General features: G+C 38.5%; 1 protein-coding gene across 2 annotated transcripts in view; it reads right to left on the bottom strand.

Moving 5' to 3' along the window:
• The window catches only part of VAV3 (vav guanine nucleotide exchange factor 3), a 157,986-nt gene that overhangs the window by 99,438 nt on the left and 33,623 nt on the right, over window positions 1-24,925 (bottom strand). For both annotated transcript variants that reach the window (XM_027742840.2, XM_027742841.2), the window contains exons 3-4: window positions 1,488-1,546; window positions 733-798 (exon numbers count right to left, since the gene is read on the bottom strand). In XM_027742840.2, coding sequence (XP_027598641.1) covers window positions 733-798; window positions 1,488-1,546 — 125 coding nt within the window. The remainder of the gene's footprint in view (window positions 1-732; window positions 799-1,487; window positions 1,547-24,925) is intronic.

Here is a 24,925-nt window from a genome sequence, read left to right as displayed (position 1 = left end):
CTATGCAGGGCAAGTGGTAAATTGAGCAATGCTAATCATGGTGGTGTTTCCCTTCTTTACAGGCACTAAGGAAACAAATCCCTGGTAGGAACAGCAGCTCCTTCACCACATTGCAACAAGCAACATTGCAACAAGTGTGTCCCGAGCCCGGGCAGCACTAATGAGTTGAGTACTGGAGGAGCTTCGAGCTTTGGGGCACTGAGCTCTGAGCTCTTGTCCAATGTGATTCCTAATGGACCTTGAAAGGTCCTAGCCATAGAATACAAGGGTATCCTGACAATCCTGCAAACACCCAAAAGAGGCAAATGCATACATATGCACAATTTCATCGACTTTAGGGAAACAATCCACTTGAATTATGATCCAAACATACATTTTGTTTGCAAGTTCAAGTAAATTTCCTTTGGTCTCTTACAACTGATATTTCAACTTTCTGAAAGCATTCTCATAGTACAAAGATAATTTAGAAACACATTTGTTTATTTACTTTGCTACCAGCCCCCTCCATGAAACATAGAATCTGATTCTAAGCTTCCTTACATATACAAATGTATCACAATTATTCAAACAAGCTTTCATAATTAATTCTTCCTGGTCAGCATAATTGCTAACAAAATATTTTTAAATCAAATAAATATCCCATTTTCATTAACACCATGTGTTCTATAACATCATATAAATAACAGCATGCAACTGAAAGCCAAAATCATTAATTAAATATTTACAACATACTCTATTAAATCAGGAAGACCTTTGTAGACATCTTCATCATCAACGCTTTCTTCTGTAGGGAAGGGCCTATAGAAAGAAATATAGCATTAACTATACACAGCACTAGCCTAGTCATACAGTGGGATTTTGTTTGGTTTCTAAGATTTTCACACAGATTACTGCATGCTAATGTGTTTGTATGTTCCTCTCTTTCTCTGATGAACAGTATATATGTATTTAGACTCCTATATGTGAACGGACACTTAATATAATAAACATCCTACTGGAGGGGGTTGTTATAAATCACTACTAATACACATCATTGTCATTTTTCAAGTGGGGGGGGAAAAATCAGCAAAACTGTCACATTAGGTCTGGTTGTGGGTTTTTTGGTTTCTTTTTGAAAATGAGAATTTCACCAACTTGGAGGAAGAAAGAAGAGAAAACCCCTTTGTCTTTACATAAATCAGCACTGCATCAGCTTGACTTGTGATCCTGCGTCACTACTATCACACAAGTTCTGCAATACCAGCTGCTCAAGTTTCAGCATGAGAAGTACATAGAGTTCAGGCACTTCAGTAAATGTACCAGAGGTAGCAGATACCTTTCGTAACTCCTCAGAGGTCCAGAGCCTTGGTTAGCTGCCACTGGGTATTCCGGGTTACAACTAGAGAAATTCTTAGTGGGGGACACAGTATTTACTGCCTCTAACAACCTTTCCAAGGAGCACCATGCCAGAGGCATTACTCCCACCATCCATTACAGCAATAACATACCTTATTCCTGTGCCTAATGCAATAGGAGTGCGAGAAAGTTTTGAAAGTGTTTCTATCACCTGGAGAAGAAAGAAACAAACTGTGATTAGTTGGAGAACAGAAGCAATAAAACATTTTGTTCTCTATTGTTTCATTATCAGCAGCACTACTTCAAATTATATAAACAGACAGAGAATCTGGCTGTGTCAAACACTGAGTGCACCGAACTTCCGCAGATTTCCCCCTAGCTGGTCCTAGGTGCTTTTGTACTGGGATACAGTGTTGGAACCGCAAAGAGAAGAAAAGGGAACTAGTAAAAGCTAATTTAAGTGGATTTAAAACCAGGTGATATATGTCACAAATCAGACATTCGATTCGCAATTGAACCTGGATGCACTTGTAAACAAATTTTATCTCACAGACTGTGCTAAATATTTGGGATTCTTATTGTAGCTCCAGAAAGAAAACCGTATGGATTTGAGCTTCGGCACACAGTGGCCCGCAGAGGGAGCCAGAGGCCAAGGCAGAAGGCGGCCCTGCAGGGCCGGCTGGGAGGGCACGGATTGATCTCATTGATCTCTTCATCGGCCCCACAGCCAAAGCTGCGCGAAGGAGCCTAGAAGCTTTCTTTTCTTTAGAATATGGTAGCAGTATGGAAGGTGTCATTCTAAGAAAATACGTCCTATAAGTGCTAAAGGCTATGCAAAAAGCGAGGGAAGCATTAAGGAATGTTGGATACACACACATACAGTCACAAAGGTGGAGTTGTTTTGCTGGCAACTGTAATAATAGAAGACCTATTTTGACTCTGCCCAGCATGTCCTCTATGTCACAAGTATTTTCTGGTATACTGGGAACTATCAGATTGGCAAGCCTTATTTGCTAGAGAGAGAAAAAGACCCAAAATGACACCCTGTCTGAATTTCTATGCTTCAAATGAAGGTTTCCCCTGAAATTCCCAGAAGTTTCAGCTTGGATCTTTTCAACTTAAAATTCACATTAGGCTGAAATCTCCAAAGAAGGTTTTTATCAGCAGTATCAAAATTCAGTACAGCAATTCTACATTTCACAGCCATTTGGGAATAATGTCTACAAATTCAACTGTTTATTTTTGAAATTTTAACTACAAGACTACCCTGACCATAAAAGAGAGTTAAAAGTGCATCTCTCAAAGGAATGAACATTACATGTTTACACAGGAGAATGACAAAGTAAAAACCACAGAGAATAATCACATACTACAGAGTTTAAACTGAAGTAACAAAGCCTCCAAAGTGAATCATATCTCATATGCAGATGAGTAAAATTAAGAATTAACAACATTAAATTACTCCTGTGAAAGGTACATTTGGGGTTCATGTAAGCTGCTGTGAAAATGAATGTCACAGAAAAACTGATTTTGCCTTACAGCAAAGACAAAGAATTATAAAAACAAATAAATATGCTACGAACATAATCAAAGGTTGGGGCGCATATTCCCATTTGAACAGAAGAATTGCAACATGGCCTAGAATAAGTTTTAGAAATTGTGAATAAAAGTTGACCGAATAAATTACAAAGTTAATTAAAAACTATTTCACAGTAATCAAAAGGTCAAAAGGGAAAAAACACTCCTTTACAAAGTGTTACTGTTGCAGGGGAGTTGCGGTTTCCACACCAGACCAGAACCTGCCTCTGCACACCTGCAAGAATTCCAGTGAAGGGTTGCAATGACTGCTAAGCCACAGGAGACAAGACAGTATGAGAAGTTAACTGAAAATTCAGTAGCTGGCAAAATGATCTAACAGATGAGTGGACATTAATTGGCAAAATCACGGGAAAAGAGGCTTAATGCTAAAAACAAAGGGGGGCAAGTCTGGTGAACTGAATATCCCTTTCTTGTTTTAACATGTTACTTCCCAGCACACAAAAAATCTTTTGCAAACTGTTCCACCCACACAGACCATTTTCCTTAGAGGGATTCTCACTTATCTAGAATAATCAAACCCAGCAGAGGTACAGCTTACTCTTCACAGCTAATTATGGTTGCTTCAAAATAACACAAAAACCCAAGCTGTACAAATGAAACTATGAATTTTAGGTAAGTAACTAGCAAATATTATTCCCAAAACGTACCGCCAAATCACATTTTACAGCTATCAATATGAACACAAACAAAAGCAAAATGTATAAATTAAGAGGAATAGAAAACCTTTTTCAGGAACTGATGTGAAAACTTGGAAGGGATGGGCATGGTGACACACGATGACACTCACACACACTGAGGAAGCCAGAGGAGTGTTTACAAGAATATGCACCCAGAAAAGGACAGAGAAAGGAACTATATGACTAGAGACAACAAAAGACTACTAATAATTTTCACTGCTCTTAGAAGGGAGGTGGTTTGGCACTGCAGGAAGAGCAAACTAACAAGCTAGGAAGCCAACAGACAGATCTCTATCGAAAACTGAACACTGGATAATCTGGTAAGAAGAAAATGGTCATCAACACAACAGGCTGTCAGCATCTCACCAGAGACACACTGCGTTCTCCAGAACTAAGTGACAAAGTGTGGCCACGCTGGCATCACAAAAAGGGGAAAGGTAATGGGCAGAGATCACTATTTTATTTCAAAATAACACAATTAAGAACTTAAAATCATTAAGCACACTAGTCTTTAGTTAAGATTAAAATACAGACATAACTTCCACAGAAGAAAAGGTAATGTTCACCCACTGACTACTGAACTGAACCTTAAGACAGCACTCAGTCAAGGAACAGAACCGTGCCTACTGAGGGGTGTGTTTCACACAGTTATGGTTTCCTTAAAGAATTCTAAGAAAATGTCCAGAATACTCACACCAGTAATCACACATGAAACTACCACTTCTGGGCAACACACTATTTCCATATCACATATATGTAAATGTCTTTGCTCCAACTTAAAGTGAGGAAAAGAAAGCTTCTCCTTCCACACGAAGTTTCCGTTGTTTGGTTCCGAGTCACTGCAGGAACAACTAAGCATCCCCAAATTTCAAGGTCCATGTGCATGGTTGCTGTTATGTATGGGCTGAGTTGTCAGATAAATGATCAGAATTTCAATAGTCATTCATCAAAACAAAATTAAATCCAGAAAAATGTCTGATTTTCAAACTCACAAAGAAAAGACTCAGGAGGTTTTCAGAACAGTGCTAGTTTGAAGCCCTGTACAGTCGCATGAGGGAGCCTATAATATAGTGCAGTTCTGAACTCCAAAATTACTATGTACGATACACATTAAAGGCCATAACATTCAATTTAATGCTTTTCATGTGCTTTTTTTGCCTTGTTCTCTTCCTTTCAGCAGAGCTTTAATCCCTTTTACCCATTTAACCCTAAATGATTGCCCAGTTTTCTTCCACAGCAAGGACTCTGACCGATGCTCCTGCACCTTTGAATGAGGCTTAACTGGATCTTATTTTAAGTGCAAAAGTAGCATTTCTTGCTTGTACAAAGTTCAAAACAACAGGGCTTCCACGCCTGGCTCTGCTCTGTGATAAACAACCGCACAAAGGGCTGCAGAGCCTTTGCACACACTATTACTTGGAACAGTCAGCAAAAAACAGATGCTGAGTAAAGAGTAGCATTGGCACATGAAAAAAGAAATGTTTCTACAACGTCTACATTCCTGCACACTGAAAACTTAGTAACTGTAACTCTCCTGCAGGGAACCTAACACTGAGATGTTAGCAAGAGACTTCCAGATATAAAAGGAAGCCTCACTGCACCCGCCTCAGTACAGTTCCTTTGCACTGCCTAACACCATCAGACAGAGGTTAAGCAAGTTTTTAGAAGTCACATCAAAGTCACGCTCACTTCAAGAAGATATGAACATCCAAGTTTGTTTTTCAGTACATAGCCAGTTTATGCAAAACACAACATAAAATTCAAATCTATGGCCCTGAAAGAGGAAGCACACCTCAGCCCACACCCTGGTGAGTGGCTCTGCTCCTCATTCATATTTCAGGCACTGTTCACAGTACATATTAACTCTCTACTTCATTAATTACTCTAAGTGCATTTTTTTCAGCTTATTATTTATTATTGTTTCACTTGACTTACTGTTGTAGGTCAGAGTCTCCAGTTTATGTAAGGACTTGAATACCCCCTGCCAAAACACTATTTTGTAATTTCCTGCAGCCATGCTCTTCAGAAAATCACATCAGATGTTCCTGTGCCTGCTTACAGCAGCAGTACACTAGAGGGACTATTTTACTTCTTCCCATAGCAGTGGTGCATCTGAGTTTGAAATGTGTCTTTATATTTTGGTGGTGTCCCTTTTTAATCTTGTTTCTTTAAAGAAGAACTTGCAAATCATGCAGTTAAAAAAACAGATGAAGTACATTTTAAAAGTACTTTTCCACTTTTAGAAGAAACAGAAGTAAATCATTTTGCAACCCACCGTCTCCCCAAATAGGCAACATTTCCTTGCTTCTGACGGCTGCTGTAAGGACTAGGCCCATATTTGTGTTTCTGATGTTTACTTCAACTGAAAATATTATGTGATCAACAAATGTTGATGGCAACAGTTTCATAGATTATGCCAGTAAAACCTAGAAAGACTTACTTGTGGTTAGATTATCAAAGCAGTTGCTTCTATGTAGGCACTTAAATCAGGATGTGTTTTTAAGACATGGTAAAAGTCACCAAGAATTCACAACTGCATTATGCATCAAGTAGTTTTTCAAAGTCTGGGCATCTAGCTTAGTAGTTGAGCATTGCAATTTGTTGAAAACTTAGCTTTACTCCCTCCCTTGAAGTGAATTTTTCTAGCAGACACATGGAAACATACTAGCATAACATAAAGCAGTTATCCGCCAAGGAAAAATGTTTCCAATACCAACCTACTTTTTGACACATTCACATGGGTTTCCTCATAAACAGGTCTTATTTTACTTCATCAAATTTTGGAGGAAGAAAAATCTTCAACTATATAGGAAAATTAATCCTTTGGAGGAGCTGATAAGCTCCTTAGCCATGGTCTGTATCCATTCCAGCCTCTGGGTTGGAAGAGCACTCTTATGTTCAAGAAAACTTTAAATCTGTAATTACATTAATATGCCCCCTTATCAACAGACTTTGAAATAGTTCTGGTTGGTTGGCTGACTTTGAGTTATAATGAAGTGTAGTAGTGTAAGAAGATTATAAAAATACCTGTTTTACATGTAGTTGTTCCTACTCTTAAGCTAAACTCTAGCCATGAAGAGAGCCTGATGGCTGCATAACACCGGTGCAGATACCTACCTTCTCAAAGGAAACTACAGGGCTGCTATTTGCTTTTTCAAGGAAGTGAGCAGACCTGTAATTTGTTACCCAGAAAGAAGGATGCTTTACTCCCCATACTTGACAAAATCTTAGCACCATTCACTTGTGCATGCCGTATCAGTGTAAGTAACCAGTGCCATTTCAAGAATCAATTTCCTCAAAAGCTTGTAAAAAAGGCATTTGCTCATTTAATAAATGTTGTCATACGAGAAAAATACTACATAAGCTTCCAAATGGTTTCCAAGTAAAATTTATCAGCAAGACAACCATGAATATAAAATGCTTACACATACTTTAGACTACTTATCAGGGCTATGTTACATTTTCTGGGTTTTTTCCTCCTTTTATAACCTGAAACCTTTGATTGAAAGAAGGGTATATTGGTTTTGGCATGAAAAATATAAGAGGGTTTAATTTCACAGGAGAAATTCACCATAGAATCTTTCAGAGACTCAAATTAGGATTATTGAAAGGTAGGAAGTCTTGAGATGTGTACATGCACAAATTAATTATCTGGATATGTGCATACACTTAGCAGATTATGAAAATCAAGGCTAATGCAAATAGAACTCCTATGTTCCTACAGAACACAAAGTAATATGTGCTCTGCATCACAAGGGTAGGGATCTTATGAGGCCAATTTTCAGTGCCACATATCCAGGACATTTTAAAGCCAGAACTGCTAGTCGTGCCCACATGCTGAGTGAGTTTCCATTAAGCTGTTTTCACTCACACATCAGATTGGTGAGGAGGAGGAGAAAGAGAAATCATCATTTCATGTCTCTGTCACTCAGAGATAAAATAAAATTGCTATACATATTCTCAAATTACTTATATTAAGGAAGAAGGTTTATCATTTGCTACTGTGGAGTTTACCAGGCTCTGGACAGCCCTGGATCAATACTTCATTTGGAGGGGAGGAAAGGGGGAGGCGGGGAAGACATATTAATATATATTAATATTTTACACTAATTCATCACTAACTTTCGAACCAAAAGACCTCTAAGAACTGCTAAATCTACATTTGACTTGGTTAACAGATGTTAAAAAAAAAAAAAAAGGAGATGTAGCTAGACAGTTCCAGGGTGATTACACAGCTGCTGATCTAATGAGCATATTATTCCAAGTAAAGCATGTTCGTAAGTTAAATTGAACGTTTTCTCTCCATCTGCCTTGTTCGGGTACTATGTTACTAGTCTGTTTTGGTTCAGGTTAGTTTTAATCAAACCACAAGCCTCTAGGGAAGGAGAAAGGATGAGGGCTTTTCCAAAAGGCAAAACAAATGAAAACTCGTGAAAAAGAAAAGAAAGGGGGGAAGAAAGAAGGAAAAAAAAAAGGGGGGGGGAGAGGAGAAGAGACAAAGAAAAGAAAAAAAAAAGGGAAGAAAAACCATGACCTAAAAGCAAGCCTTCATCTTCCATACTGGCACCTCTAACAGGCCCTTAAAAACAAAAAGCAAATTTGAAATACCAGTTGTGCAAATATGCCTTTACTAAATACTGTGATAGCATGCATTGAAGAATTGAAGTCATACAGACACAATGATGTGAAAGACAATTTACACCAACTGGTACCTGCACCAACATCTTCTTAGGAACTCGGTAGACTGCAGACCTCCAGCAGGCAGACATGTAATGGTCTGGGTCTCATTAAACAAATACCGATTTTCATCTCATTCAAATAATCAAATACAAGTTTCAGGTGTAGAGCACTGATAGATGCAAACCAAAGGAAAGCCAGATTTACTGTCAGATTTACAACAGATTTACTTTCCACCGGGATAATCGCCTGTGGGATGCTGCCTGTTTTCCCACTGACACTACCTTCAGCTACCCTGATTCTGGCCTCTCTCATTCCATGGCCATTCTTCCATTTCCACTGGGCTACATCCTCAGGAAACACATCTTCATCCCTCTTTCCCATCAAGGCTTAGCACTGGCATAGTAGCAGTAAGGAAAACGGACCAACTGTCCCATGGCAGAGAAATGCACGACCCAGAGCCAAGTCTGTGTGACTGACAGCAGCCTGCCAGCAACTCTGGAAAAAAAAGGTTTGCAACCAGGTGCCAAATGCTTTCATGCAGAAGCAGCAAGGGTAAGACTGCTGTAAAAGCCGGTTTTGGCAGTCATGCACATTTCCTCTGAGCACTGAGCCCCAGCTCCCAGCTGCGAGAGGAGAGCTCAGAGGTGCTGCTGGCTGCAGGCATGCCGACCTTCATACCATACACACATTGCCCTAGGGAAGCCTCCTCCAGTACCCATTTTCTCCAGTGCCTCCATAGTGTCTTCACAACAAAGTGGCAGGAAAGCTTTTCCAGAGGAAAAAAAAAAAAGTAGCCAAGACAAAAAAACCTCCTGGGTGTTGCCTCTTTCTGTTTGTAGATAAGCTAACTACAGAGATGCAAACTGCTGGGACTTCAAAGCCCTGGGGAATCAACAATTATAGAAGATGCAATGTTTTCTCCAAAGCCTTGTAAGAACCAGAGGTGAGGAGGGCAACTGAGCACCAGGAAGGCAGGTAGAGACAGAGAGACAGGAGAACGCAATTTTTAAAAACCACCCTGGAAGATACAAGAACAGATGACCTGATATCCAAAAGGACAAGTTAAGGGCAAGCATATTTACCTCTTTTAGTAAAAATGGAACATCTGACATTAAGTTAGAAATATCCAAAACAAAGTTCTGTTTTCTTTTCACATCTCTAAATTAGACCAAGCAACACTTGATGTCATATGTTTACATTACAGATGTAAAGTATCTATAGCGTTTTTCTCTAGGTCACTAGTTAAAAACATAAATGTTGTTTCCAACAACAGCAAAGGGCTGCTTGGACCCCTCACTAACCAAAGCCTTCCTTCCCCTTTTGCACACTGAACATTTTTAACATTTTATCCCTTTTATCAGGGGTGATAAGGCTGATCATGGAAACTCCTGAACTAGAAAAGTGGGACTGGCTGACATAACTAACTGCACACGTGAATCCTAAACATTAAAGGAGGAGAAACAAAACCAAATGCTCTCCAGGAATCCGTAAAACTCAATGCCATGTTATTAGGACCATAATGAGCAAGTCTTTAATAATCAATATCCAATTATGGACACAAATGTATGCACATTAAACACAAATCATGCTTAAAATCCCATTCTTTTCCAAGTTTGAGGTCAGTGACGGGGCTACAGTTGCTAATCCAAAAGTATGAAAGATTCCCTTGACAGCTTTGCTCTTACAAGGATATGAAAAAGTCCAAATTGCACAAGCAGCACAGTCCTGCTCATCTCTTGGTTCATTTTGTCCAAAAGGCCCAGAGACTCCCCAAAGCAGGCACAGGGGGAGGGAGTTCTAGCAGCTGCTTCCTGTCTGCAGCTCGTGGTTTTGATTCTATGAATACCTTCCAGCCCTCACCATGCCTTGAGGGGGGTTAAATTTGGGGTTGGTTTTTCCATTGTTTTGTTGGGTTTTTTTCCCTTTTTAAGATCTTGCTTAAAGAATGACAACCTTACTTTAAGTACTGCTGTGTTATGTATGAACAGAGCACTTGAACACTGTAACTAACAGCATGAGTGCAAGCTGCCTTAGAGCATACTACCCCTGTAAAGATGGAGACTGATTAGGATAGTGTAGGATAACCTATACTTACAAACAGCATCTTCAAACTGTATTCAGCTTTGATCAAGTGTTTGTTTTCAGTGTTTTCTGAGCACTCTTACTGATGATACCATGATCTTTTTACCATATTTTATATGGGTCAAAACAGTAGTCAATCATGGAAAAAACAGCTTTTTCCTGCATTTTGAACATGATATTTTAATACAATCTATTTTTTTCCTAAACGTAAGCATTCTTTTCAAAACCCCTAATGACTGAACAGTGAATTATCAACGATTATTGGATGTTGAACAGTTTTCTTTAAATAGGAATGGATGTATATCAGTGCTGTATGTTCTCCAAAATTACATTTCTTTTGCCACTGCCCTTTAACAGACTTCAGAAGACTATTTTTACACATTTTGAAAAGCACAAGCAAATTGTCTAAACTGCAATCACCAGTTTATACACTGTCTATACACACTGTGGGTGTTCTTGACCTTGGACGTTTAAAATTGGCATACAAATGTTTTAGAAGGAAATTAGTGCTTTCATATTCATTATTGATTGCACCTCCAATACTGTTTTGGATATGCATCCTGCAGTTTAAGTGACATGTGGTTTCCTCACTCCCACTGTGTTATTTCACTTCAATATTTAAACTGATTCCTTATCCATTTTGATCCGAGTAAGAAGGATATTCAGAGGTGGCTGTGCAATGGAGCTTTTCTTCCTCTCTTCTGCTAAAAGCAGAGGAAGATCTTTCTCTTCCTGTCTTGAGTGAACCAGTCACTGCCATGCTTCTCCCTTTTCTGAATTTAATTTAACCATTGACTATATAAATCCAATTAGCATTGGTTTTGCTGAACAGTATTGAGTCCCACTTGAATCATGAACTGAATTTACTCCAGTACACAATCTCTGAAGATAGGAATATTTATGTGGCGTAAACACACATTGTCTGTCCCCTTATTCTCTGCAAGAAAAAAAATTGCCCTGCTGTAGTGGGCAGTGCAAAAGGAAGTGAGCTGTTCTCTTTGATGCAATTACCCTCCAACTCACTCAGAGGCTTACAAAAGCCCACAACTATCTTTCAGGCCTCACACTCTTAGAGATCTCTCTACTCCATCAGAAGAGACAAGGGATTGGATCAGACTGACTGAAAAGCATTGCACTTGCCTTCAACACTACAAAAGGATACGCAGTAAACTGGATGGCATAACTCTGACATTCCACTGTCTTCCACTCATTTTAAAAATGAACACCTTTGATACAAAATTTAAAAAAAAAAAATCAAACTTGAGGAGACATTCTACAATGGAAATGGCCATATTATCAGTTTCTATTACAGAAACCTGATAAGTACAGTGGTTTGGTTTTCTCCGTAATCATCTGTTAATTTAGACAAAAAAATATAACTATGCTTACAGTAGTGAAAGAAAATATGAAGAAATAGTTACATTCCCATCATGTTTGTACCCAATTCTCCTTGAGCTGGATCCTTATACTGAAAATTACAAAATGAATGAGAGAAACTAACTTGCTATTTTTATTTGAGATTGCTTAATTATTTTCCTGCTTTATTGCCTTGAACATGCAGCAGTTTTCAGGTTGTACTATCTGTGTACTTATCTTTCCCCTCGGAAAGATTACTACACTTCCAAAATGCCACTGCAGAACTGCACAAGCAAGAGAGAGTGGGATTTCTCTGTATTTTTAAAAATGTTGTTCTTTAGCTTTCATTTGCCTGGAGGTTGAAAGAAAATTTTGAGTTCTTAAAATATGTGAATGGGGATCATACTATGTATTTTAGATATAGATACTGTGATAAATAAGAGCAAACCACAGATACCTATCACTAGTCGTACAGTTATGTTTACTGTTAAGATGTCACTTGGGATTTCACCAGCATTATTGACTTCAGAAAGTTCTGTCCTCTGCCTTGTGCTCTTTACCCACTTGTTTCTGCCCTGCACTTCAGTTTGCTACTGTCTGAGCTGTTCTAACCCAACCATAAGCATGGTCATGTCATAATGATATGCAGAGAGAGGGAGGAACCAATTTCTTAAAATGTTATTCTGAAGGGGAGGTAAGCTCCTCTGTTATTTCCCAGCTCTGCCACATCAAGAGGTATGACAGAGGCAGCAAAAGAGAGGCAGTAACTTCTGATATTAAGATTGCCTCTTAGAGCACATAGGACTGTACCTCCCTTTTACTCTATAGGGCTTACAGGCATTTCCAAATCTTTGTTCTGGAATTGTGCTTGAAAATATTTGTGAAAGAGCACAGAACTGAAGACATCCTAGACTGGTAACAGGTCATAAAACTTCATCTAAGGCCAACTTCAGTTCTAACTGTTTGTGATAAAAGCATCAGTAGCACATAAGAGTCCAATGAAACCCTTGACATGAATTTAGTTGGGCATTTCAGTCCAATACAGTGAGATCAAACCACACACGATATCCTAAGTGTTATTTAGTTCCACTACAGTCAATCACAGCAGTGGCCCACACTGAACAAATGCAACAGCAACTGCAGGCCAGCAGGTGCACCTGGATAACACACCATGCTGTGCTTTATGAACAACAGGCCCCCACGTCTTTTGCAGTTAAAGCACAAAGTCATTTTGGGGAGATGATGCTGGGAAAAAATACATTGCAACCAACCAACTTTGTGTAAATGCTCTGGTTTTACCTGGCATACAATAACAAAGATAAACCTCAAAGGATACCAATATTCTCCTGGCAGTTTGTCACAGGCATTATGGTCTCAGTGAAAGGCAATATGTCTGTTAAAGAGCATTAAATTTTCGCAGGTCAAATGTCTATGTGGGGGAATTTCAAACTGAAAGTTGTAGTTCATATGTAACCTGAGTTACATCTCTACCTTCTTTTTTTTATATATCAAACATCAGATCTAAAACCGAGATTGGTTAAAATGTACACAGGATGAAGAATATTAAACAAAGTGAGAAAAACAGCCTTAATGGTGAAATTTCAAAAAAAGTTATTCTGCATTACAGCTTGTCATTTTATCCCACATTACCTGTAATGTTCCTTAAAATTGTGTCCCTCAATATATCTCCCTTTCTACTTGGCAAGCACTAATTTTACTGCTTACAGGTATTTCCAACAGCACAGAAATTCCCTTACTGCACTCATACCGAAAATAGTAAGGATGAGACAGCATCAAAACCAGTGAAATAAAGCAATGCTTAACTGAGACAGATGCATGAAATGTAATCTTCAGACAACAGCAAAGTCAGAGGATTTGGAGAGACTGAAGTTTTGGGAAATATGAGAGATGTAAGGAGTAAGATGTGAGAAAGTTGAAGGAAGGAGAGTGAGACAATGGAGGAAGAGGAAAAGTCTCATTCAAAGACATTGATGTTGTCAGCTTCTGAAAGGGTTTGAGATTACAAAAACATTACCTCAAAATAGAAAACAAGATAAGAAAACGGAAAGCAAACCTGAAAAGCAAATGAAATATAAAATGAGAACAAAGAAAGTGGTAATTTGTTTCTACAAAGATGATCCATGTTTTCCACAAAAAGGAACAAAACCATTAACATATAAACCCCCTCTTTTAGCTGCATTAATGCTGTTAGCTTGTTGCTGTAGCTGAGGTACCTACAGCATGCAGAGCACACACAAGGTGGATTTTGTGAGCTATGTGGATCAGCTCAGTAAAAGGCACAGCATTTGTTCTAAAATGAGATTTAACTTTTGCAAATTTTTAATTACTGCTGTTCAAGAATAATATAGCCATTAAAAACACTCCTATACAACATTTTTTATTATCACTCACACTGTAGAGTATGGAGAAAAGCCCTTAAGGCCTACATACAACAAATGATAACTACTGATTTTATACTAAGATGAAGGTCTAGTTCTCAGTCAAAATTAAGTGTCACATATGTAACAAACAAGCCAGGCTACTGTAGTACAAGTTTTATTTTTCACTGGATCCTTGATTACTGTTGTAGAGTAGGTTTCCCATGCCTGTGACACTCACAACATGCACCACATGGTCTCCAGCTTCAGAACAACTCATTAAAATCCAACAGAATATCAAGGAAAAAGGGCTTCTGACAGGATTCACTGCCTTGCTAGTTCAGGGCTCCTCTGTCTGAGAGGAGCTTCACAGAAAGGGCATTTTTTTTCCCTTAAGACTTCAGTCTGCCAAGTGAACTAACATGGATCAATTTAAAGGCATCATAAGGTCTGAGGCACTGTCAGATGGATTCTTTCCTACTGAACAGCTTTCATACAGTGGCACCAAGTCACAACACGTGTTTGAGAATGCTGACTGCTTTTAACATTTTACCTCACATTACCAAATTCATAGCTGAATTCCCCTGCATACCCAGAGCTCTGCACTTGCAAACAAGCAAGGACACAGTAGTTACTTTGATACCACACCTACTGGAATGACCAATTTCACTGCCTGAGCAACCTGTTTTCAATGTGCACACGAATAGCAGAACAAGATGTAATATTGATAAGTTTAGATTCCTAGCTTCATATTGGAGGGCTGAAAATTTTTTCAAGTAATCTTCTAACTTAGAACCTGCATAGAAAGCAGGTCAATTTCTACATCAGCTTACATTATTTTTACTTGGCAAAAGCAATACTTTCTCTCACAAGTTTGCGAAAACAACTGCCTCTAAACCAGCACCTGTATTCATCTTCACTTTCCATTTCTGGGAAATGACTCAGAAAATAACAGCTTTTTGGCTTTTCATTCTCAACAGAGTGATGCAATAAAGCATCTTTCATGACTCCCAGAAAAATATCTAAGGAGAAAAAAAGTTTATACTCACTAACTCTTATTCACTCTCCTGAGACACATATTTTCTTTTAGTCATAACCAGAAACATCCTGACTACATTCCCTGGTGGTTTACTTGCACATACTCCATCTATGTCAACAGCAGGAGATGAACCCTGCCTTTTAGCATCAAACTGTCTATTTATTAGGCACAGGTGTGCAAATTAAACAAACCAATGCCTCAGCATCCAAATTAGCTTCTACAGCAAATATCACTATTTGTCCCCCCTGAACCAGGCAGAGATTTGAAACCATACTAGCCCTGAACCATAACACCCATACACTTGACGAGACCTTCCTCTGTGCCCCTTGGCACTGCCCAGACACTTGCTAGCGGACAGAACAGCAGCAAGAGTAGCAGAGCACGGCAGCCCTTGTTGGCAGGACCTGCTACAGCAGAACACACACCAGCAGCCCCAGTGAAAAAAGCCAGGGTGGTCATAACTTAAGGGTCTGAACAGCCAAGCTGTGGCCCCCTCCATGCAAAGGGGGAATATAAGTAACTCGAGTCACCACAATGGCCTTGCAGTCTGACTTCACACCAAAAAGTGTTTCACTCCCAAAAGTTGGTACATCTGTAACACTCTCGGGGGGAGGGAGGGTGCATGGCTTTTTTCCTTTTCATGCCTCAGACAACTCAGGCTGCCAGCACTGCTTGGAGTCTCTGCTGCTGCAAACACACACAAGCAGAAATGCACCATAAAAGCACAAACACACCACAGCGCACACTACACTTCCCTGCCTTGCACAGCACTTTTGGGTCAGCCCAGAGCTGTGCATTGGCACAAGACTCTTGCTACTTTCTATGTAGCATCGTCTCTATAAAGATCTTGATCAGCTCTTGGAGTTCATAATCCAGGCTTCTAAAAAGTGCTAACGCTCAAGTACTTTTTATTGGCTTGTTTTCTATGACACAAGTATTGTTTTCTGTATTCAAACACCACTAGCAGTTTTCAGTCACATTTGTGAGTACTGATCTGATTAGAAATCAAAAGCTAAACCCTCCTCTCAGATTCTATAGTAGAGTGTCAAATGAGGAATCAGTTAATTTCATCTTGTAATTTGATAAATTAACTTTGAGAAATTCAGGAAAAGTGAATGTGGTACAGGTCTGACTTCCCGAGACATCACAGCAGTTCATATATGCATACATTGACTACTGTTTAATATAATTTTATTGAACAATTTGTGTCAAAATTCTAAGTTGCTTCTTTGCAACTTCATTTCTAGAGTACTGGGTCAGGGTTTTTTTTTAGTATAGGCAAAGGAAATAAAACTTTATCAGAATATCAGTGCTAAGAACTCTTTTTCCTTTTCTGAGTTTCGCTGGTGCAAGACAACATCAAAGACTGGTCTCGCTGTACTGTTAAATGTATAAAACCATGCTCTGAATCAGATACAAGAGGAAGCAAACAAAACCAAACTTGAATATTTCCTTCTTTAGAGGTCAAAAATGAAGGAAGATACCCTCATATTTAAGTTCAAGAGGAAGAGAAGCTGAATTGCAGGAATTCCAAGAGAGTTATAGTTCCCTTCTTATGCATAGCAAGTACTTACCTGCTACACAGAAAAATCTGAAGACATATTTAAATAAGCACAGGAATAACAGGACCACTCTCCTAGTAAAAACCAAGACACAAAACAACACTGCAGAAACAAATCTGAAATGCATAAATGGAAAAGGCCCAAGAAGCACTGTAGGGAGGGGGACATACACCAGACTGCAAGACAGAGTGGTGAGAAAGGCAAGGAATGAAGGCCACAAAGGAGATAAGGCAGTGATGAAGAGTAAAGAGTAACTAACCAAAGAAAACAAGTTTAAACACTAGGTGATGGAAGCATAATTAATTAAGTAGAAATGATCATACAGATTACATTCTTTAGGTGTAAAGCTAGAGCAAGGGTGAACACAGGCCAGCACCAAAAGCCAAGCACAGAGGAAGGAAACTGGGAGTTCTGCTGTCCAGAGCCCACGGCCCGTGGACAGAGCCCTCTGCTACTTGGTATGATTATTGCTTTGTTAATGTCAAGTCTGAAACTAGCACCTTTCCCTGATGTTTAGCAGACTATTCAAGGCAGAGGTGGACTAGTCACTTCCACAACAGACAGAAGGAACTACCTAAAAGTCCCACAATTCGAATAGACATGTTCTCATGCGCTCCCGTGTACTCCACATTCAGCATGAGCATGGTTAATCTAATTAATAATACACACAAAGGCAAAATTCAAAATCGGTCTAGTTGTGACTCCTACAGATTCCAAATTCATGCCACCCATCTGTGGGTGGCAAATCTCCATAAAAAAAAAAAACCACCAAAATGTAAATGTGAATTACTCTGTAAGAGTTCAAAATCAAAGTGCATGTTATGCTTAAGTTCCTAGTATTCAAGCTCTTTCCCTAAGTTTTGGTTGATATTACCTTAATATCATATTGCTAGATATAGGAACTCTTTCCTATGGTCTGAAAAAGAGATCAATTCATATTCCAATTTGTTTAATTTTATAAGGAAAATGTCTGTAAAGTGAGACAGTAATAAATTATTTATTTAAAATCATATGCCTGGTTTAGAATCCTCTTTTTCAATGACAAACCACATGCTAAAATGTGTTATTAATATTAATATAAATAAAAATATTCGTCCTAATTTAAAGCAACCTTGTACTAATTTGGCCAGGAAAAACCTGTTCATTTTCTAATAAGGTGCAATTATGCTTTCAACAAACACTTTTCACCACAAAATATGGAACTGAGAAAAACCATCTTATATCCAGCCTATATCCAGCCTCCAAGCGAGCACATACAAAATGTATGTACATACAAAATGTATTCACCACTTTGAAAACGGTATGATGGCATTAAGACTCATAATGAAACTTGTTTCCCAAAGATCACAGACTGTATCCATCCATTACATAGAGTACTCAGTTTGTCTCAAATTTCTTTTTAGCTTGTTGAAAAATTCTAAGGGAGGTTCTCCCCAAATCAAAACATGCTACAACTTGGTCTCAAAACAAACCCAGAACTACTTCACTCACCAATATTTAGTAGAGCAAATAAGTTCTAAGAGAGGCTGCCATATACACAAGTGCTTAAATCTCAACAGAAGTGTAAATATATATACATAAGTGTACAAAGTACTTTTCAAACAAATTGGTGGTGACCAAGAGATAAGACAAAAGCATAAGACATTGCAACAGCCAAGTAAATAATCTTAAAAATCTACACAGCTATTTCTGGCTGGTCATTTGTTTCAAACAGCTATTTATTTCTTATTTATTGCCTGTCCAAGTGAGGAAAGCATTTGAAAGAGAACTTGTAGGTTTAAAAAAAAAAAAAAAAAAAAAAAGAGATTAAGTCTCACTCCTTGTTCCCCTGCTTTTGAAGGTAAGAATACATTGTATGGGATCCTTACACTGCATGCAAACTACATCCTCTTACCAGGACTTTGATAGTGATAATATTTAGACAAGTAGAGCCAACTTTTTGGGACAGGGCTGCCACAAGCTTGGCACTGTTTCCTTTCCTCGTGCCCTGTTTTATTCTCCAAGTCTTCTGTGAGGTGTTTCCTGATACCACCTCCCAGTTATCTCCCCAAGCCCAGAAGCAACTCCGCAGGTCTATTCAGGTACATCAGCCCGAGGGCATGCAGTTAAAAACACATAGTATTGTACCTCAGAGGACTCAGGAAGATTAATCTATTTTTGTCTAGCACTGGAGGCAGGAAAAGCTACATTATGCCCTACTGAGTCACTATGAAATCAACAGCATCTCTTTAAACTGCACTGTGAGTTTTGGACTGCAGCTTACCCCAGTGAAGGCTGAATGGGAATTTGCGTGACACTCCCCAACCCATCAGTGACCTACATTCAATTTTCTGCTCTACTCTCCTTCAAGGACACAAGCAGTAAATCCTCCCTCAAGTAATTCACATATTTTTGTAAAAAATGGATTACCTAGTACACTGAATTACTCAGCTAGTATCAATTAGCCACTGCATGAAGCACACATCATGTGGCTGCACCATGTCTCTGGTGCATTTTTGCACAAATCAGTTCTACTTCAGAAACATTTCAAACCTTTCAGCATCTTAAAGCTGACTTGGGAAATGAAATATACTTATGTGAACTAGCCCTCAATTGGTTTTTTGAAGTAATTCTGTAAAGTGTTCCTTACACATTCACAGTTTCATTTGAAGATCTATATGCAACTTATTTAAACCTATATGCAACCCTAATTTGGGAATTTTATCATATTAAAATTTGCATGCAAACATATGATCAGAATAGTACCTTTCAAAAAATTCAAATAATATACTTCTGTCAGCTCCTTCAGTATCATACTACATCACTGCATGGTACAGTGTACCTATTATCTAAGACTCTTTATGAGCTGCTCTTCAGATCCATGCTGGCATATTACAGTTTTAAACTGTAGCTGGTTGAAATCTAAGAACTTATTTACTTGCAGAGGTTAGCAGTAGTTAAAATGTGCCATTTAATTTCACTTTTGCTAATAATTTTATTTGACAATACTTTTATTTCTTCTGTAATACTACTTTCTACTTAGCAACTGTCTTTATTTACAACTGTTTTTAAATACATTGCCAAGTTTATCAGCTAATACATTTGTCATAAAATTTTGCACTGAATTATTTAGTTATGGAATGGTTATCTTGGAAATTAAATCCTCAGTATTCAATAACCAATGATGCACCTTCAAAATCTCATAAAGAAAGCCATGAAAATGCAAACAATCTGTTTAATAGAGCTTTTCCCAAAAAAAAAAAAAATCTCATTTCATACAAACTTAACAACATTCAAGATCCAAAACCTAAGATCCCACATTTATGCTATAACATGTTTTGACAAGAAAAAGCCACATCCCTAAATATGTTCAGTGTTTGCACAGAAAGATGCATTAGTTTTCCTAGCAAGATAGTCTTGATGATCTCAATCACCTACAAACAATATAAGCTTTTCAGATTTATAGATAAATACCTTGGAATACACTCTTCTGACTTATTTTTCCATTACTGAACTATTCAAGCATCTATCCTTTCCAAAAGCATGTGCAGTTGTGCAGCTGACATTTATTCATAACACAACTACTGTGTCAGAATTAAGAACTGCAGAACACAATCCTTAATTAGCAAACACCTCTCTAGCCTCGTCACCAACATGTTAAGTGTAAGCCCTCTAACACATTTTGTGAACATTTCTCATTAACTCATACCTTTTTATGAAATACTCAAATGGTGTTTTCTGCTGCAAACCATTCACTTCAGGTTTCACTTTCTACTGAAACTGGACAGAACAAGTCGAGTGAATGAAATTACAACCAATCTAACTACCAGAGCATTCTTCAGGTTAAACAGACCCTGATTTTTGGATACCTACAAAGAAACAAACAGCAACTACGGTTTCACTGTCTTTGAAAACAGGTTATTATTTGTGACTTCTCACTCGAGTACACTTTTGCTTTACGCACAACTACCAACCACAAACAGCTGAAGGCAGCCTCCCCCTTGCCTGCATGAAGTGGGGGAACTCTAAGGACTGAGCAGAAAAATCATGGTCTGGCTTTCCCCCAGAACACGAACAGCCCCCAGGTGTGGCCCCATGATGTCACTGGCAGATTGTCTTTGAGAAAACTTACACATGCCTGATTCTCCAGAGGAAACCCCAACACTGCCTAAGTGATGGTTTAAGACACATCTCTCTAGCTTGCAATTCATGCCTCTCAGAGTTCAAGAGCAGCCCAAATCTCTCTGGTGGAGGTTTAGCACAGACACCATTCCATTCCATTTTAAATTGATGATATCGAGAGAGATGGGGGAAGAGAGGCAGAGAGGAGAGGGTAGGGCTAAGAGACATCTTGCAATACTAGAGAACTTTAGCAATTACACTTAGTAATTATTTAACTTTTTCATATTAGAATAGAGCAATAAAAGTCATCAAATTTACTATTTTAAAACTATGCATAATAATATATCAAGCCAATTGAACTGTTGTCATCATTAATGCACACAACAAAGAGACATTTGGCAAGCAACATGGGGACTTATAAGTATTTCAGATTGTTCAGTTCTTAGCATCATTTTCATTTGTTTGTGCTTCTTTGCCTCCTTATCTTTGATTTTTATCAAGATGCAGTCAGATAAGATTCAAAGTGAACTGCAGGGAACAGTAAGAAAAGCAGGTACTGCATCATACTGCTTGGGTCAGTCTCTTGCTCAGACAAAAGGCCACGCACAGAGGAACTACAAGGAACATCAGGGAAGAACAGTTTAACAGTACCATAGTAATTAAGCTAAGTTTGTTGTAATCAAAACTCTTAATATTTTTTTATCTATGTCATGCACAAAATCATTTCCCATTTTAAAGGGGGTGCCCAGTTTCATACTACTTTTGAATAAGCACCCTACTGTATCTCAAACGCAGCCTTATATGGGTTATTTCAAGGCAGACTTCTGGGGTTTTTTTTGATCAAATATCTTCTCAGAATCTCTACTGTAGTTTTCAATCAAGTCTCAAGTCCACAACTAGAATGGAAGTATATCAAATGGGTTGATTTAGATAGGTTCAAAACCAGAAAAATATATAACAGAAAAAAAATGGGTTGAGGCAGATAAAACCAGATAAGAGCATAAAGGCCCAACAAACATAAGAGATAAGACATATATTAAAGTGACAAATGAATACTTTTACAGTAAACATAGCCACCAACTACAAACCATGAAGATACAGTCCTTAAATCCAAAGCAATGTTGTGGTGTATGCATTTTTCAACAATAAGAGTAGACCCCATTTTGCATGATAATTAACCTGAGATGGCTGAGGGACAGGGGGGTGAAGCGTTTGGGAGAGCCCTGCCAAGAAGGACTTGAGGGTGCTGGTGGATGAGGGGCTGGACATGAGCCAGCAACGCGTGCTCACAGCCCAAAAAGCCAGTCGTGTCCTGGGCTGCATCAAAAGAAGCATGGCCAGAGAGTCAAGGAAGGTGATTCTATCCCTCCACTCCACCCTCCTGAGATCCTGAGCACTGCATCCAGGTCTGGAGTTCTCAACACAGCAAAGACATGGAACTGCTGGGAGACCTCACTGCAGCCTTTCAGTACTTAAAGGGGACCTAAATGAAAGATCAGGACAAACCTTCTAGCAGGGCCTGTTGTGATAGGACAAGGAGCAACTTTAGACTAAATAAAAGTTAAGAAATTTTTTACAGTGAGGGTGCTGAAGCAGTGGCACAGGTTGTCCCAGTGAGGTGGTAGATGCCCTATCCCTGAACATATTCAAGGTCAGGATGGACAAGACACCACACGACATGGTCTAGCAGATGATGTCCCTGCTCACTGCAGGGGAGGGTTAGACTAGATGACCTTTAAAGGTTCCTTCCAACACAAACTATTCTATGATTCTTAAGTGCATCAACACTAAAGCACCCTGTACAGCCTGCTGTCCTGTTACCTGAAAATCTGAACATACTGTACTAGTTCAACACATCAGACAAGAACACAGGCTGTCCTTGACCTGCTTACATTTAAATATAATAACCAAAACTGCTCTGTCACTTTGTCTCTTGCCATCATTTAATAGCAATAGTGGCTTATTTCTTAAGATACGAGAGTAGCCAAGTGTTCAAAACAACCCTGTAAAAAGACTATACTTGAAACCACATGGCTTAATGAAATATCAGATTTGAATACATATGACTATGTTACAAGCAGAGAGAAAGTGTAGTCCAGACCATTCATTCTGTCCCTAGAATTACTAATATAAATTGTAAACAAAGAGGAGACAAAGCAAAGCCTGAACACGACTTGCAAGTGTTTTCTCATGGTTTTAACAATAATGTGCAGTCAACCATGTCAGAAGGCACTGTTCCAGAAAATTAGTATATAAATGAAGAACACAGATTTAGATCTGAAATGGAGAGCACCTTAAAAACATACACTCTCATAAAACAAGTTCTGAGCTCAATGCAAAGTCCAGTCTGAGACTACCATGAGGTAAAATTAATTAAAATGGGAAAACATCCAGGTACTTTGGGTAGCAACGAATGGTAATGGTACATGCTAACATAACTTTACTATAAGCCTTTGCTATAAGTTCACGACTCCGTGGATCAGACCAAGTCTTCTCTACCTAGGTTGTGGGGAAATTAGTTATGAAACTACAACCAATGATCACACTGGGTTTACCCAATTCCTGGGTAGGAAAATAAAAGGCTGATGTGTAATGAATGGTATTCCCCAGAGCTGAGACCATGCAGTGACACCAAGTTCTCTTTTTTCCTTCATCATTCACATAATATAAAACATAATTAAAACAGGAACAAAACCAAACAAAAAGACAGGAAAATAAACCACCAGGACATTTACTTCATTTTTTACTTCACATTTAATACTTACAAGTAGACGTGAGGATTATCAACTGAAAGCAAATGGCCCCCAACTCAAAAGAGGCAGTGCAGGATCATTAAGTGAGTAAAAATCCTGTAGCTCTACAACTGCAGTTGACTTCTATCTCTGACTTGAATATTTAATTTGCACTGTTGATGACAAAAATAGCAGCACATTGGTCCAAAAATCCAAGACCAAGCCGTTTAAAGTTAAGTGGAAAAAACAATGTTGCCAACAGCCTTTTAAGGCTTTTCACATGGTAACTAAAATATCAGTGACCAATAGGCCCAAGTAACTGTAATAGCCATATACTATTTGGCTCTAGAGACAGTATGATTTTATACCTGTGCCATTTAAATCTCAAAATCCTAGCACAGGCAGAGGGAAGATAAGCAGAGAACCCAGGCAGCAAGCAGGAGAATCTAGGTCAAAGTGGGAGAGGGATTCCCTTAAAATTAGATATAGTGCAAGCATGAGAGAGCATGGAACAACTTACATAGACTGTGCTTCAACTTCTCCTCTCCCCTCAACTCCTGCCATCTGTCTGCTGTACTAACAGAAAATTGTTGTGCTTTTCCTCTTTGGAAGCCTCCAGGTTTTGCACAAGATGGAGGCCAAACAAACAAAAAAACCATGTTGCCTACCCTTCTTTGGTCATGAACAATTTCACTGTCACATGTTCTGCAGTTTTAATATGACTTCATTAGTGAAAAGTGATTATATTTTGCTCTATTATCTCACTGAATAAATTCAGTGAATAAAACATGAAAGATTTGTGGATAATCTCAACTGTTTCAGTTTTATTGAAGATTTTTCCTCCTCTCTCCTCCTGGAAGGGTATACAACTTTTTATAGCAACAGTTGCTTTTTGTTGTGTTGATTTTGGAGTATCTCTTGCACATCTGCCCAATCTTCCTAGAATCTGTTAAACCTGAGGGAATACTAACACACCAGTATTCTCTACTTCAGCATGACTTTCTCCTGCATCATAGCCTGGATTTCCTTGGCAGTAAGAGAGTGACTAAAATGATCACAAACTATATAACCTGAGTATATGCACTCAGTATTTTCACAGCAGTTGGTTGCTTTTACATAAGCTAGCCTTTTAAGTGTCACCAGAGAGTTAGCTACACTACACATTATGTTATGTGCTTTTAAACAATTAAATACTTATTTCATTGGTGGCAGTTGATATTTGATCTCCTTGTTTGTCTTTTTAAAATCACAATTGAATACTGTACATTATTTCATGACATCTATTACAGGATCCCTACTAGGGGGGTCTACCGCTATGTTCATATTAGATCAGTTATATCATAAAAACACTCCATGCTCAGTTACATGTTCTTTAGAATATTTA

The sequence above is a fragment of the Pipra filicauda genome, unplaced genomic scaffold (genome assembly GCF_003945595.2).
Source record: "Pipra filicauda isolate LSUMZ 115617 unplaced genomic scaffold, ASM394559v2 scaffold112_size3218982_pilon, whole genome shotgun sequence".
NCBI classification, from domain to species: domain Eukaryota; kingdom Metazoa; phylum Chordata; class Aves; order Passeriformes; family Pipridae; genus Pipra; species Pipra filicauda.
This window is presented reverse-complemented; position numbering and strand designations above follow the sequence as displayed.